The 16,673-nt window shown below is 39.4% G+C and overlaps 1 protein-coding gene across 1 annotated transcript in view; it reads left to right on the top strand.

Moving 5' to 3' along the window:
• The window catches only part of ADCY1 (adenylate cyclase 1), a 177,758-nt gene that overhangs the window by 82,996 nt on the left and 78,089 nt on the right, over positions 1-16,673 (top strand). The window contains exon 4 of the mRNA XM_088150071.1: positions 2,179-2,290. Within this exon, the coding sequence (XP_088006197.1) occupies positions 2,179-2,290 (112 nt within the window). The remainder of the gene's footprint in view (positions 1-2,178; positions 2,291-16,673) is intronic.

Raw genomic sequence — 16,673 nt, forward strand, 5'->3', positions numbered from 1 at the left:
CACAATAAAAAAATATTAATAATAACATCACAAATTAAAACTAAAACCTGGCATGAGAGACAACAGCCTAAATATCTTGAGTTAACTATGGGTAAACATATTGTATGAATACAGACTTTAACTGAAAGTTTAGGTTTATCATCTTATTTGAACTATAAACAGGTGTCTTTTGGATTCCTTTTATACAGGAATATGCTGCATTTGAGTACATAGTTCAACTTTGTAGCCATTTACAGTTGAAATGGCTCTATAAGCCTTAAACCTCAAGAAAGAGTAGTTATCAAGTTTTATAGCTAAGCGTGTCCTGTGAATACAAAAATGAAGATGAAACAAAAAGTGTATGACCTACCATGGGACGGGTTCATGCTGCCTTATAGATTAAACACCTTACCCCAACAGCTGGAATTCAGTGGTATCATCCATATAAATGGAAAATATAAAACTAACTAATAATAGAAACAGCATCTAATAAGACCAAGATAAAGCCAGCAGCAAGATTAAAAACAATGCAAGATATAATATCAAAATATAGTCTGTTGCAAAATAAAACAGATCTTAAAACATTTAAAAAGACATTAAAAAGACTGGAGTGGGAGGGGGAGCACCACCTGATGTCAAAAAGGTAAAAAGGCGTATGCCAGGAAAATCTTTGGGATGTTGATTTGTTTCATCAAGTTACCTGTCTAGATCCATCACTCAGAATGTATCTCTCTTTCATTAGATACCTCACTGCAGAAGGAAAGCCAGTCATTTGCTTGGGAAATATTCATTCCTATGCAAGGCTGGCAAAAAGTATTCCAGATTACCTCTTGGGTGCCTGCTGCCCTCAGCCTTCTCTGTTCCCCACAGCATCCTCTGGCTGGGTGAGTGATTAGTACTTCACCAGCACTTCCCATGTTCAGGTGGTTGGTAATCCAACTGTCTGCAATGTCTCATGGACTTGGGTGACCCACTCCACTCTATGCAAACCAAATTTTGTCTTTGGGGCAAAGTGTAGTTAAGATTTTATTTGGATAACATCTTTTATCCTGGGTTATCTGGATTAAAGCAGCCACTAAGTGGAGTTTCTCCAGCTAGGTGATTTTTCTCAGCCAGTTTGTTGTGACTCTAGTTGGACCACTAAGGATTTTACTGTATTTTTTAACTATAATATAACAGTAAGTGTAAAATGGTATACTGTTTCTTAACCTTGCAAGAGAGCATTTGAAGGACATTAAGTTACAGCCTGCCCATTGTGATATGATCTTATAATTTTTCATTTTCTGTTTATGTTGTATCTTGCTGTGAGCTGAATGGAGCAACACAGATATGTTAGTAATAAATATGTAAAATATCAAGGTAAAAAGGAAATGGTTGTGCCTAGAGAAATTATGGTAAAACAGTCATAAGCAGCTTCTGAAGGAGCCATGTGAGCCTGGAAAAAGACACTGCTGCTTTAATGAGTTGAAGAGAGATGCTTCCTGTGTGCTCCTATGTGCTTTAAAGCACCTGTTTTGATGCACTTGCACAGCTTTATTTCTGAGCTATGGTGTCTCCCAAATTAGAATTTATAGAGGTAAATATAGAACAAAATCAGATCTACAATAGGGAACAGGGATAATACATACATAGGAACCAGTGGATATGAAGGAAGTATCATGGTGGTCAAATTAACTCAAAAATACTGATCTTAATTTATTAGTTCAGCTTTATGAGGGGTTTGTTGCAGCACAGGGTCAAGATCTGCAATCCATGTTTCTGCTAGCATCCCTACCGGCTGAGTATACCATCCCTTCAAGCCACACCCAAGAATAGGCTGGCTACATAAAATAACCTGCGGTCCTCAGAATTGGCTGATACTCTGTGGCCAGCATTCATACCTACACAAACATAGCCCGTATTGCTGATTTGCAGGAAGTTTCATACCTTCACTGCCAAGATCTGTCAAGGTTTTGGTCCAATACCCCAGTTATCCAATAAAAAGTCATGAAAGTACAATACAAAGAACATACTTTATTTCATTACCTTCATAACTTTCTGCAGTATTTTCATTAATTTCAGTAGTTCATTTTTACATTAAAAATGGAGCACTATAAATTAAATATATTTGCTCATCCCCAGTTATATCTGTGAATTCCTTAAAAATGTTAACATGTGATCATTGGCAAAATATTTCTGTCTCTTCCTTTCACTTTACAGTATATTGTTTGCAGACATTGTGGGGTTTACCAGTTTGGCATCTCAGTGCACTGCTCAAGAACTAGTGAAGCTTCTGAATGAACTCTTTGGAAAGTTTGATGAATTAGCCACAGTAAGTGTATGTTTTTTGTCCCTTTATGAATTTAATTTTAATTGCTTTGTGAATGATGGCTTGTGTGCTTAAAGGGGGAGGGGAAGAATTATGCATAGCTGAGACATGTTTCTAATCCAGTTTCTTACTCAGTTTCTTCTATAAAGTCAATACATCATCACATATTCCTAATACTTCGCTTAAGAATTATGAAGATAGGTTTAAATAATCCATGTAGCCAAGTATCATTTTGTGGCCATGATTGCTGAAAAATGCTAGCTTTATTTCCTGTCATGCTGAGTTAGGGAACTGTTGCACGATAGATGAAAATTGTAGTATAATTTGTAAAATAGGTGTTCCACTGTTTTGTTTTTTTGTTTTTGTTTTTAACAGTCTCTGTGATGCAGCCTTTTTAACTCTATGACTCTCAAAAAATTGTCTATGCAGCCCTTGGCCACCAGAAGTCAGCCACCCCTAAAATAATCCATTGGAGCTGCAAACTAAGTAGTGATAAGAAAAGTAATTAGAGCTGACATTTCATCACCAGTTCTTTCATTATCAGTGGTATCAGATGGACATGTTTACATAATTCAATTAAAATTATTTTTAGTCATTAATATTGACCATACAGTGCTGGAGTTACACATAGAATGCAGAACCACATAGAGTTCCATAAAGTTTTTTGTCTCTTAGCAAGAAAAGATACTGATAATATTGATTAGGCGGTTTTGTATGTGCACACTTTCTTTGATTTCTTAATTTTATTCTTTTATTTTACTCCAATTCTAGAGCATTCAGTACAGTGTGTGTGTGTGTTTCTACTTCTTCTTCTTCTTCTTTTTTTGCCTGCTGCTTCTGTAGTAGTAGATGACGTACTATATGTGTATTTGTATATTTGTAGAAAAGAAAGAAAAAGGAGAGAACATAACCATTAATTCCTCTGGAAGAATTTTTATCCTATATATTTATACATTTATTTTTGCTTTCTAGCACCATTTTTAGCACATAATTTAGTTTAACAGCAGCACAAATTCATTTTTCATTTGTATTTCTGCCTTGCTTATCTGTACCAGTACTTCAAAGAATAAAAATACTTTAAATATTTGAAAGAAGAACTTGCTGCTACAGAAAAAAATGAATTTTATTCCTCTGTATCTTTTTAGTTTGCTTTTCTATAACAACTCCAAACAGAGAAAAGTTATATATAACAATTTTTTAAAGTCTATTTATTTACGGTCATATTAATTAATTGATTGATTATGTGCCATCAAGTCTTTGTCAACTCTTAGCAACCATGTAGCTAGATTTTCTCCATGATGATCTATCCCTAGCCTGGTCTTTCAGGTCTTCCAACAATGCACCCATCACCAACTGAGTCCATCCACCTTGCTGCTGGTCATCCTCTTCTCTTCCATTCCATCTTTCCCAGCATTAGAGCCTTCTCTATTGAGCTAAGTCTTTCCATAATGTGTCCAAAGTAGGATAATTTGGGCCTGGTCATTTGTGCCTCAAGTGAGAACTCCAAGTTGATTTGTTTGATGATCCATTGGTTTGTTTTCTTGGCTGTCCACAGTATTCTGAGGCGTCTTCTCCAACACCAAAGTTCAAAAGTGTCAATACTCCTCCTATCCCACTTTTTCAAAGTCCAGGTTTCACTTTCATAGAGTGTCACAGGGAATACCATTGTTTGCATGATTCTAGTCTTTGTAGGTATAGACCATTTTTTAAAACAACAATGCAACAGTATTTTATTGATTGATTGATTGATTTGATTTATATGGCTGCCCATCTCACATACATATATCAAATATAAAATAACAATAAGCTCATAAAGGAAAGCCTGAAACAATTAGTAGTATGAAGGAGGCAACAGATGGCTTCTCTGAGCCATAGCCATTGTTAAAAATATGGCAACCTTTTTGCAAACAGCTAAGGTTTGATGTAGTAGGAAGAAAGCAGTGATCTCCTGCTGAGACTATGCTGTCTTAGGCACTGCTGAAGCAAATTCTTTGGGAAACATCCTTGGTTCATCTTATCTTATTAGATAGGCTTGAGTCTTCCTCAAGAACACAAATCAAACTTGATCTGGCTCACTGTGGCTTTTCTTTCCTGGCACTAGCTGCTCTTAGAACTGACAAAACCATAGCTAATCTCAAACAGAGGATTTGGGACCTAGATCTTCAAACAGATAAAATCAGACTTTCCATCTTGCATTATAGCTCAGTAATCACTACTCTGAGGTCCATTTCCAGATACTTTTTAAATATCCTACCTATTTCATATAGAAGATATTTCACTCTGGTCTGAACTAGCCAGTTCCCATTAGAGCAACAATTGACACAATATAGCAGTATTCCCTATGTAAATGACCTATTTTTCTTTAAAAAATATCTTTTTTTTTTCATTTTAATTTCCTCCTGCTTTTAGTGCAAATTCCAGAAATAGAAATGTGAAGGAACTATTAAAAGGAACCCGCACACACACAAAAATCAGTAATACTAGGAAAAATGTAACAGAACAGAATTTCATAAGCAAGCATTGCTAAATAGTTATTCATGCATGCATGTCATTATTTCATCTTCACCTCTATTGGGCACACTGATAAACAGCAATGTATCTACAATGCCACTTCTGCTTACCTGAGGACCAGTTCACCTGGCCCTGTTGCAGTCTACAAGGGGTAGTTATCAGCGTGTTCTAACATGTATTTTTCAAGCAGCTTGCCATTCTTTCCCTCAGGCTTGCCATATAAGAGTTCAGGGTAGTGTGTGTGTGTGTGTGTTTGTGTGTATGATAGTACAATCAGTATAACAAAGATAAAGATAAAAGCAGTAGATAAAATATTTAAAAAATAAGAACATTAAAATGTCTTGATAAACAAAGGGTTTTTGCCTGTCATTTAAAAAATAGCAAATGCCTATAGCTTAAGTGATAGTGGAAATGTGTCATTTTATTGATGCTGGTCAGATTTCAAGTAGAAGAGGGGCATGGAAGCATTTTTTAGAAAATATTCTTAAAATAAAAGCAGGTAGATATGGGAATGGCTGTTAGGTGAGTCCTACAACACTTAAGGCTTTAAAATAAATATCAGCATCTTGAAATGGTCTCAGAGGCAATTTGGTATTGCAGCTCTATTAAAATTGCCATATGGTGAATCATACAAGATGTATTAGAGGCCACTATATTCTGTGTGCAAAGATAGCCTTACCCATGAGGTATTACAGTAATTTTGTTGAGATTACAAGTCCAGGAGTGGTCAGAGCTAGCAAATCAGGTAAAAGACTCACAGTGACATGGAAACCTCTTAATGAACCTCTGCTTTTTCAGAGGCTGGGGGAATGTGCAACCATCCAGAACATGTTATACAACTTCTTCCCAAACACAAAATCATCCATCTGCTAGCAATTCTATTGTGTCAAGATTCAACTCCACTTTTATTGCCCCATATCCTACTTGGCTGCAGTCATTTTGAAACTGCCTGGGCTCCTGGATATATGATTAATGCCCAATTAATTTTCTGCATACAAATAAAGTCTTCTATATGCACAATATCCTTCAGTCCAGTGGAGTCCGAGTCCAGTGGAGACAGTAAAGGGCAGCTGGTGGCTATTATGTAGCATGCTGATCCATTTTACAGCTTTATTTGTTCTCTCCTGCTGCAACAAGTATATTGCTAAATCATCTCTCTTACACTGAGGAAAAATACAGTGTTTCTTCAAAGTATAACATACCTGGCTTGCTGACTAAAACATACATATATTTTATTAGTCCCTAAACAAACTATATTTATTAAACTAGGCCCATGAATTTCAGAAGTCAGTATGAGTGGGACAAAATTGTAAGAATAATGGGCTCAAAGTATTTGGGGGCCATGTGAATTATTCCATTTTTTATTTATAAACCACCTAAAGTTTTATAGATGCCTTCAGAAAATTAAAAGCCAAGATAGTCCCATATGAATGCTATCTAATATATGCATATAAATATACAATGGGGTGAACAGAGAAAGAGGAAATAAAGATTGAGGCACTAATTATTCATATAAAGTCAAGAGATACTTACTATTGTTTTGAAACCAACAGAAGAGTCAGGGGAAAATGTGCATTTCACAGCAGCAGATTCAAATAATTTTTCACAGACTTTGCAAGACCCAGATTTAGAGTCTGACTAGAAATGTGATTAAGTCTTAAAATCATAGATGCTTCCTCACATTTATCAAAGCTATTTGACACTGAATCTAACCGCTTTGGCCATGATAAAACTTGGGTATCCATACTCCCATTTTAACCCACTCTCCAATTCCTATCAAAGCCCAGGCCAAGAAAAAAGGAATCCACAAATAAGAAAATGTGAAGATGAACCAGGTGTCAGATTCAGCCGGCGCGGCACGGCTAGGGACTTGCCCAGCCGCGCTGAGTCAGTTCCACCACCCGAGCGCAAGCAAAGGAAAAAAGGGGAAGTGGAAAAACCGCGAACTGATTAATGGGCCAGCTGGGACTGCTTAACTAAAACCACAGAGTGGATGTTTTGTATTGGCGCCAATTAGCCTCGGGCGCCGCAGACAAAGGGTTGAGCGGCGGCAAAGCGATCAGCGCATGATTAGGAAAACCCCGGCTTTGTGCACAACAGAAAGAACTAACGAAGGCACGACCACACCAGCGGGGTAAAAGCAATCAAAGGCAAAAGAACTGAACTGAATCTGCCATTTCGGCGAAGGGGGGAATTACTGCGGGTGATTTGTAACATAGCAACGGAGCAAAGCGTGGGAACAGGGGGACTATAAATTGTATTGCAAGATGTGCCAAGCCAGTCCTGGCTTTATCTGTAATTACGTACGTTACGCTTGAGTAAACTTCTTTGTTAAACACACGTGTCACGAGAGTTTCTCTAGACGAACCGGGTAAACCTTACACCAGGAAGCTTCACATAAGCTTTTATTCTTGACAAAAATTACTACAGTCTCATGGTACCTTATGGTAAATATTCTCTGCTAAGGATCGTGAGATGTGCATTCAAGAACTGAAACAAGTGGATAAAGGTACAAAAAGTTGTTACTTGCCACTAAAACATCTCATTCTATTGGCCTACCATTTGCCACTTTCTGCTATCCCATTTCCTAGGGTTAAGTCCCCACCCCCACTAGAAATAAGGGAATTAGTAAGAAGAGAGGGAAAGAGGAAGCAGAAATGTTTGGAGAAGGGAGAGATCTTAGCTACTCAACTTTTAAAAGGAATACTAAGAAAGTCAGCATGTTTTTTGAATATTCAAACCAAGTATTCAAGCAGCTTGGTTGATTTTTGGAAACAGCAAATGAGTGTTTTCTTATTTCATGTTGACTATGTAGTTTTCCCCAATATCAATGTACAATATTATTACTTACTTCCTGCTGGTCATTGACTTACTGATTATTGTTTAATTCTTGGGAAGACATTAGTGTTCAGAACAACTTGCTTGTCATTTTGAAATGCTTGGGAAGAGCAACTTTTCATTTGCCTTGACATTAGTTTCTCCTTTTATGCTTTGTAGCTTTAAATGTGTTCAATTTTTAAGAAGCTGCCCTTCTCTTATTTTATTATTATTAAAATAATGATTGTTTTAGTCATTAATAATAATTATTGGTTACAGTCTTTATACTAGTGGAAGCAGTTGTGTGAATGAACATACAATTCATAAATATTAAACTGCATTCAGGTTGATAACCCTGATATATATCTTAAAGTTTAATGCTAGAAATTGGGTATAGCAACAATTGCCAGTTCTGTACTTCAAGGACGGGAAAATAGATAGTGAGTCCCATGCACGAAGAAGATGTGGAATGGTATTATGTGACCAAACTACAGACTCATTCCCCCTGTCCTGCTTGGTAGCTCCCCGAGTCCTGCCATGCAGAGGTAGATGGAGCTGGAAAATCCTTCCTCCCTTTCTGTGGCACAATGGCCTGTTCTTGGTAATAATCAGAGAGTCCTCTTCACCCTGGGACCCACTGTCTATTGGTAGCAGTGGCAGATCATGGGGATGGGCCTTGTGAGGGAATTTCAAATAAAAGTGGTATACAAGGCATGGACATTGTTGCATTCTCCCACAGTCTCTCAGCTCATCAGCCAGTCCTTCTCAAAAGTGGTCAATCAGAGCCAAATTATTCCATCCATCTTTGGCAAATAATTGAAAATCTTATATATATATTCACAAATGTTATGGTTACCTTGTTTTAACTTACAAATCTCTTGATTTGCTGTTGCTATTCTGGCCAGATTGTCAAATGCAGCTTATGAAATTCTGGCAATAGATTAGTAATTGAACATTGCATTCAATAATGGGCACAGCCTAATTGGGTACACCTTATTTCAGCAAATTTGGTTACTTTGGTGCAATTTCCAAGAAATTTTGCTAGTTGATCCACCATAAACAATTCACACTGAATTGTGAAAGTCAGGAACTGTTCCTGGGCTTCTCCAAACTTTTCCGGCAAACTTCCATGAGAGCGCAAAAATATTGGGCTGCCAGCTGCTATGTCACTCCTGGCTGAGGCAAGCCTTGTTCCAGACGCAACCCTGCTCAGTTAGACCATGGCATTACATGGTCTACCTGTTACAAATAACATTTGTTATTTGTAAATCTACTTATTTTTGGTGTTCTAATAATGCTTCAGCAAGCTGTTCAGTGGACAATGGGTGCCCCAAGGATCAAGTGCCATCTCCATGAAGCAAGGTTCTTAGCCTCTCTGAATGGAGAGTAGGAAGCTTTCAAGATTGATGTCAGCCCTTTGAAGTAGACAAGGTCAGGTAACAGACACTACAAGAAATATTAGAACTCTGTTTTATTGATATAGGCTATAATAACAGAATCTTGAAAGCCCAGCAGAGCTTCTCTGTCCTCCCTCTTATATCAGAGAGAGTCAAGGTAGGACAATCTCGAGTTTCTTTCTCATGTTTTCCCATTTTGCTGGGTAAACTCATGTTTTATTAACATTTTCCCCATATTTTCTTCATGGCCATCTCTGTGCTCCTCAATACCGTTATAAAGATCTCTTTGATTACGCTAATTCCAAGATTGTTGAGACATTAACAGAAAAAGAAGAAGATTGGCAAATTGTTACTGGCTATAGATTACTTTGTCATCTGTGGCATAATCACTTAGTCATAGTTAATATTAAACTATATTTAACAAATTGAGCAATCATGATAACTAATCATCTGAGTGATTCAAAGTCCAGTGAATTTAAGGGACCTTATGTATCAAATCAAACCTTTATTGCAGCATAAGGCCAGTGGTCAGATACAAGTAAAACAGGTAAAAATGAAAATATGTAAGGCTAAATAGAAAATAGCATTCAGACCCAAAGAGAGGTGGATGGTTCATACAGAGGCACAGAACTGGGCAACCTAGGATGGACAGATAGACAGACACACATACACACATACTTACATACAGCGGGCCAGTAAAAGCGACAATAAAAATTAAACTGTCTTCCAGGGAATTAGAAATAAAACTTGCTTGGGTTTCCCTGCAAAGAGAGCAATGAAAGAGAGCATATGGCTCAAGGATTCTACTGAGCTGCCCCACAAGAACACATATATTGATATAGGGAGGTATTTTTGTAGCAAGAAACATGCATTGCATAATGCATTTCAGGAGGGCAGAAGGCAATGCATCCAGCCTAGCCAATGTGAAAGCCTGGTGAAATTTCAGGATTGTGGTAGATGAGAGGTGAAAGGCTGACAGATACCCATTTGAAAAGACCCCACATGCTGTGAGTCTGAGAATGGATTGATTTGAACATCAGTCCCAAGTATATTGCTTAAGAATACCTTTGGCATTTTTAAAGCCTAATGAGCAAAGGCTCTCCAACAAGAGTCCTCAAGAAAAGTTTACCAACAACTTTTTTTTAACCAGGTTGACTTAAAGTGGTGTCTAAGAACCGGTGGGGCCAGACCCCCTGGGAAAAAGGATAACTTTAGCTAAATGTTAAATGATATGAAGCTCTAAAATCCACAGACACTGAGCTCATCTCTAAGCTAAATGCAGCATTTGTAATGCACATTGGGACTGCAGAGATAGCTCTAATAAATTTACACTGGAATCACTTCAAGGATGTCAGAGCTTTGAAAGGTACAGACTTGGATGCCATGAGGAACTGGGAGATGTCCTTGGCTACAAAGACAATATGAGTTACAGGGATAAAGTAAATGGAAAAATCTCAGGATAGCTGAAGAGCTAACCTGAGCAAAACTTGCCAGATGTATAAAATGTTCTCTTCAGAATAGTGGAGCACTCCATTCTACTCCAACAGCACTCCAGATATTTATAACTCTGCACCTGCTCAATAACATTCTCATTAATCTGCCAATTATGAATTTTATGTTAGTTTTCTGCAAATGCTAAGGCTGTAGTTTTACTAGATTTTCATTTGAGCAAAAAGAAGCCAAAGCCCTCAGTACCCATCTCATTCCCACCTATGAGACAGACACGATTGCAACATTGTCTGCATATAAAAGAGCTGGAATCACTTGACCTGCTTATACAGTGAGGTGATGAGTACAGACAGAGAGGCCCTGTTAATACATCAGTTTAAAAATAGAGGTGCTAGAATACACCCTTGCCACACCTCTTTCTGAATATTGACAGTTCCAAAGAGGTTTATCCAGGGAGAACCTCTGATTCTCAAGGAGGCATTGGAATGGAGGGACTGAATGAGAAGAAGTAATCTTTTATCTATTGAGGATTCCCTTTAGTTTTTCCCATAGCCTCTCCCTTGGGATTAAACCGAAGGCAAATTTAAAATCAACAATGGCTGCAAAAGGAGAACCTCTGGGATGTGGCGGGGGGGGGGAGTATTTTTCAGCTAAATAGTGGAGGACCAGGCGGTGGTCATTATCAGTCTTCTCTGAAACATGCTGGCTCCACAACAAGCTGTTTTCACTTTCAATCCAGTCCAATAATTTTAACAAAGATATTTAGCATTTAGTTTGCCAACTTTATTAAGCAAGCTAATGGGTCTATAATTAGCAGGGTCTAATTTACTTTCTTTGTTTTTGTAAAATGAGATAACAATGGCATGGCTGCATTCAACAAGTTGTTAATATGGACAGCCAGCACCCACCAGCCATTGTTCTCCCTTAATATTTCTAGGGAAATAAAATCTCCTCCTGGGAGTTTTCCAGATCTTAGTTGTAAAATAAGGTCTTTGACCTCAGGTGTGAAAATGGGAGGCCTGTCAGGAAGAACAATTCAAGAATAAGTTATAGCTGGATTGTCTAATGATTCCTTTGTGAAAATACTCTGTAAATAGTACTCCCCAAATTCTACATATACTTGGCAGACTAGACCAAAACCTCTATCATTGAAGGAGTTTTAACTAAGCATCAGAACTAAGTTCTTGAGCATAGCAACTGCAATTAAACTCCACCCGTCTCATAGTTTTATTTTTCTTTGATTTTATAACTCTTCATTTCCTCTGATTGGAATATACCTTCTTTTGCTCTTCTGATTGGAATGTTGTTAACACATAAGGCATTTGCTGCAGCACACAGGGCCTTTTTCACTTTGATATAATCAGTGGGTTGAACTACAGCTTGGATTTAATAGGGAAGCTATGGTGCTTTGAGAGTAATCTAGAGTAAAGAAGATAGAAGGATAACATCTGCTTGAGAGAGTCTGCTAGGCAATTAGAGAGTGAAGCTGAAGGAGGGATCCAAATTCAAGAGACTGAACAGGTCTTTTACCATTCTGGAAGATCATTTATTTCAGTTATGCCCTTTTGTTGTGGAGCGAAGAGGACGGTAGTCTTTTCCTAGGAATGTGGTACTTCTTTTAGGATCAAGGAGGCAAATTAAAGGCAAGTGACCATTGTCAAGACAATTTCCAATACAAAAATAACTTATTTTTCACAAGCATATGAAACCAAGATATAATCTATCACACTGGCCCCTTTGATGCTCCAGAATGTGAATTCCCCACTGGGATCTCCTCAGCAGTGCCATTAAAAATGATAAGGTCCAAACAAAGTCCTAACTTGGCCAATTGAATGTCTGCCATGTTACAATGCTTGCCTAGGTTGTCAGATCCTGGGAATAATAAACTCGGTCTTTGGAGGGAGAGGCCAATTAAAATGAGTTTGTAAATAGGTGTCATTACCCCCAATGCATGTGTTCAAGTCACCAGCAATAACTGCTGCAACACCTGGGTATAAATACAGTAAATTAGTGATAGAGTTGTCAAAAAGGTCTCAGAGATTTTTAATGTCACTGTATCAATGAAGAGGGGGAAGGTAAATGTTAATAAATAAAATATTATGAGGCCTAAATTGGAGGAGAAAGGCTAGGGCCACACTAGCACATGACTTGAGTGTATTCACAGGGATATTGAATTTAGTGGAAACCATTATACTCCACCCTCCTGAAAGTGTCCCATTTGTTTTACACTGAGTAATGCTTTAACAGTTAAAGAACATATCCAGGTATAAATATATTGATCATAGACTAGATTTTTTTTTGAAAAAAGAGTAGTCATGTATTCCAGGAAGGCAGTATCCTGGTTCTTCACTTTCTAACCAGTGATGTTCCAGGAGAATATTGGGATTAAATCAGGATCATCGAAGAGTCAGTTAGCATCAGGGACCTCAATCAATGATCTGACAAAACCACCAGGAGGAGAAGATCTCATATATTATTATAAAGATTTTCATAGAACTGCAGTATAAGCCTTTTGTCTCAATATTGATAACAGTTACTTGGCAATTTATAATAGTTTTTCATTATTATAACCACTTAATATGAATTAGCTGAAACAAGTCCTATAAGGATTTTTAAAGTAGCTGCAAATCTTTACTTTTACTTTCTTGGGTTTAGGGGTTAATCAGAAAAGCTGATATATCAATGCTTTATTATAGCTCCAAAAATACAATAGGAAAATCAATAGTTCTGTGACTAACTTGAATCCACAATTCTGTTTAGTAGAATTTTGTATAGTCGCATGTTTTCTAGAAATTATCAATAAGAAAAATTCAGAAAACAGATTCTTTGCATAAGAAATTATATTTTTCTCATCAAAGTTGTATTATTAGAGCTGATGAACAGCCTCACAGAGAAAGAAAATAAGAATACAATTAAATAAGTTGTTAAAAAGACTAGCTATTATAAACAGATTTGGGCAAAGCAAATAGTCGACTATAGAAAATTCCATCATGCATATTTAGTGTTACGTGATAGACTGAAATAGATTACATATTGTCTTCAGGGTGTTAATAGTAAGCATCTACTGTGAGATTTTTTCCATGACTTTCCTGCCTTTAAGAACAGTGGTAAAATACTTACCATATATCCGTTATTTTATTGTCATATTTCTCACTGGGTACCCCAGAGGCAAATTCATTAGCTACCTGGATTTCTTCTCTATAAATTGCTAATATTGTGTTGCAAAAAAAGAGCCTCCCTGATGTTGTCAGCTGGAGGGGAGAAAGATTTGTTCTTCACTATGAATATGTGCAACCAGCAGGGTTTCAGATATATCAGTGGATCGGGGAGGACCAACTCTTTGCTGTAATGGCCACTGCCGGGGTCAGAGGCTCTGCATGCATAGACACACCAATATGCATACGCATATGGAAGGAGCATTGGCATGTTTGCCGCCTTGAGTTGTGTATGAAAAAAAAAGGCGGGATAAAAATCTAAGAAACAACAACAACAACTGCTGGCTGTCAAAGAAAGTAGCTTTATTTGTGGCAACAGCCAAATGGTGCCATTTCCTTCTTGGCTAAGTTCCTTAACTCAGCGGTCCCCAACCTTTTTGGGACCAGGGACCGGTTTCGTGGAAGACAATTTTTCTACGGACCCGGGGGTGGGGGATGGTTTCAGGATGATTCAAGCACATTACATTTATTGTGCACTTTATTTCTTCTTCTTCTACTACTACTACTACTACTACTACTATTATTTCTGTTATTATTTCGGTGGGAGGAAACACTGGCAGCACTTTGTGCGGGGATAGGAAACGGTTGCTGGTCCCGCCTAGACGCGAACATCAGAAAGACATGATGCAATGGAAGATCTGACTCCCCTGCAACCACCAGCTGGGCTCTGCCCTAGGAAGGAGGCAATGGCAAACCACTTCTGAAAAAACCTTGCGAGGAAAACTGCAGGGACTTGTCCAGACAGTCTCCGAAGAATCGGACATGACTGAACAGATTAAAAAACAAAAACAAAACAGCTTGTGGGCTTACCAAAACTGACTAAGACAAGTGCGCAGTGTGGGAAAGAGGCATGGACAGAAGTGGTAAATAAAATAATGGGTGGGCCATGCATGGAGTAAAATAAGTGTTGGAATTCTGAGCACGCAACCTAGATCCCTTGCATGCGCAGTTCACAGTGGGGTTCGCGTTCCTATGAGAATCTAATGCCGCCACTGATGTGACAGGAGGTGGGGCTCAGGTGGTAATGTGAGTGATGGAGAGAGGCTGTTTTCGCTTGCTCGCCCACCGCTCACCTCCTGCTGTGCAGCCCGGTTCCTAACAGGCCACGGACCTGGACCGGTCCATGGACCGGGGGTTGGGGACCCCTGCCTTAAATCATATTAAGAGCTACCAAATCTTGGCTGCAGGAGACTGGATGACCATTAGCCAAACATTTTTACTGTTGTGTTCTGTTCTTGAGTTTATGGCTTTGGTATTTACTGTCTCTGCTGCTTTTATTTTTTATTTTTTTCATCTACTTTTAGTGAACTGGCTCAGTAATATTTGTGCAAAATCAAAGACTAGTCTTTCATCAGTAAGGAAGGGGAAAAAACATGTCTTTTTTATCCCCCTGTTCTACAGCTTGATGAAAATAATAATAATAATTATTATTATTGTTGTTGTTGTTGTTGTTATTATTATTATTATATATTTGACTTGTCCCCGCCCATCTCCCCACAACAGGGGACTCTGGGCGGATTACAACAAACTAAAATCGGCAATACATAATTAAAAGATTATAAAACCAAAGTTACAAAGAGAAAGATAAAAAAGGCTAAAAAATCCAAGAGGCCGATAGAGGCCACACCAGGCTGCTAAGGGGCCAGCCAACCCCATTTTTGATATCCTCCCTCCCCGCCCCAGGCCAGATGGCAGAGCCAGGTCTTCAAATCCCTCCGAAAGGCCTGGAGTGAGGGGGCCTGTCTCACCCCCAGGGGCAAGATGTTCCAAAGGGTGGGGGCTACAGCAGAGAAGGCCCGCCTTCTGGACCCCACTAATCGAAGTTCTTTTACTGTGGGGATCTGGAGCATGCCTTCTCTCTGAGATCGGGTGGGACGGGTTGAAATCGTGGGAGCGAGGCGGTCCTTCAGGTAACCTGGTCCCATGCCATGTAGGGCTTTAAAGGTGATAACCAACACCTTGAATTGGACCCGGAAGCAAACTGGTACCCAATGCAGCTCACGGAACAAAGGTGTTATATGGGTCCTTCTTCGGGCCCCAAAAATTGCTCACGCGGCCGCATTCTGGACCAGCTGAAGCTTCCGGATACTCTTCAAGGGTAGCCCCATGTAGAGCCCATTGCAGTAGTCTATCTGGGAGATAACAAGGGCATGAGTGACTGTTCGCAGGGCATTCCGATCCAGGAAAGGGCATAACTGGTGCACAACCCAAAGCTGTGCAAAAACCCTCCTGGCCACAGCTGCCACCTGCTCTTTGAGCAGGAGCCGTGAGTCCAGGAGGACCCCCAAATTACTCACTGGGTCTGTCTGGGGCAGTGCTACCCCATCCAAGACCAACAATGACAACGTCCCGGATACAGAGGAGCCATTAACCCACAGCCACTCCATCTTGCCAGGGTTCAGGTGGAGCCTGTTGTTCCCCATCCAGACCCTTACAGCCTCCAGGCACCGCAAGAGGGTGGTCACGGCATCACTTACCTCACCAGGGATGGAGATATATAGTTGAGTATCATCAGCATACTGATGATACCTCATCCCATGATGACAGATGATCTCACCCAGTGGTTTCATATAGATGTTGAAAAGGAGTGGAGAGAGAACCGAACCCTGTGGCACCCCACAATGGAGGGACTGAGGATGGGACCTCTCACTCCCTATCACCACCGATTGGGATCGGCCCTGGAGAAAGGAGGTGAACCAGCACAAAACTGTGCCGCCCACCCCCATATCTCTGAGCCGTCCCAATAGGATACCGTGGTCGACGGTATCAAACGCTGCTGAGAGATCAAGGAGAGCAAGGATGGTCGCACTTCCACCATCCCACTCCCGCCAGAGATCATCCATAAGTGCGACCAATGCCGTTTCCATTCCATAGCCGGGCCTGAAACCTGACTGATAAGGGTCCAGATAATCCGTTTCCTCCAGGACCCTTTGGAGCTGCGAAGCCACCACTTTCTCAACCACCTTCCCCAAGAAGGGGAGGTGGGAGACTGGACGA

Source organism: Python bivittatus, unplaced genomic scaffold (genome assembly GCF_059951505.1).
Source record: "Python bivittatus isolate LINGU-HERP-01145 unplaced genomic scaffold, Pbiv_v1 ctg000610_np1212, whole genome shotgun sequence".
In the NCBI taxonomy this organism is placed as follows: domain Eukaryota; kingdom Metazoa; phylum Chordata; class Lepidosauria; order Squamata; family Pythonidae; genus Python; species Python bivittatus.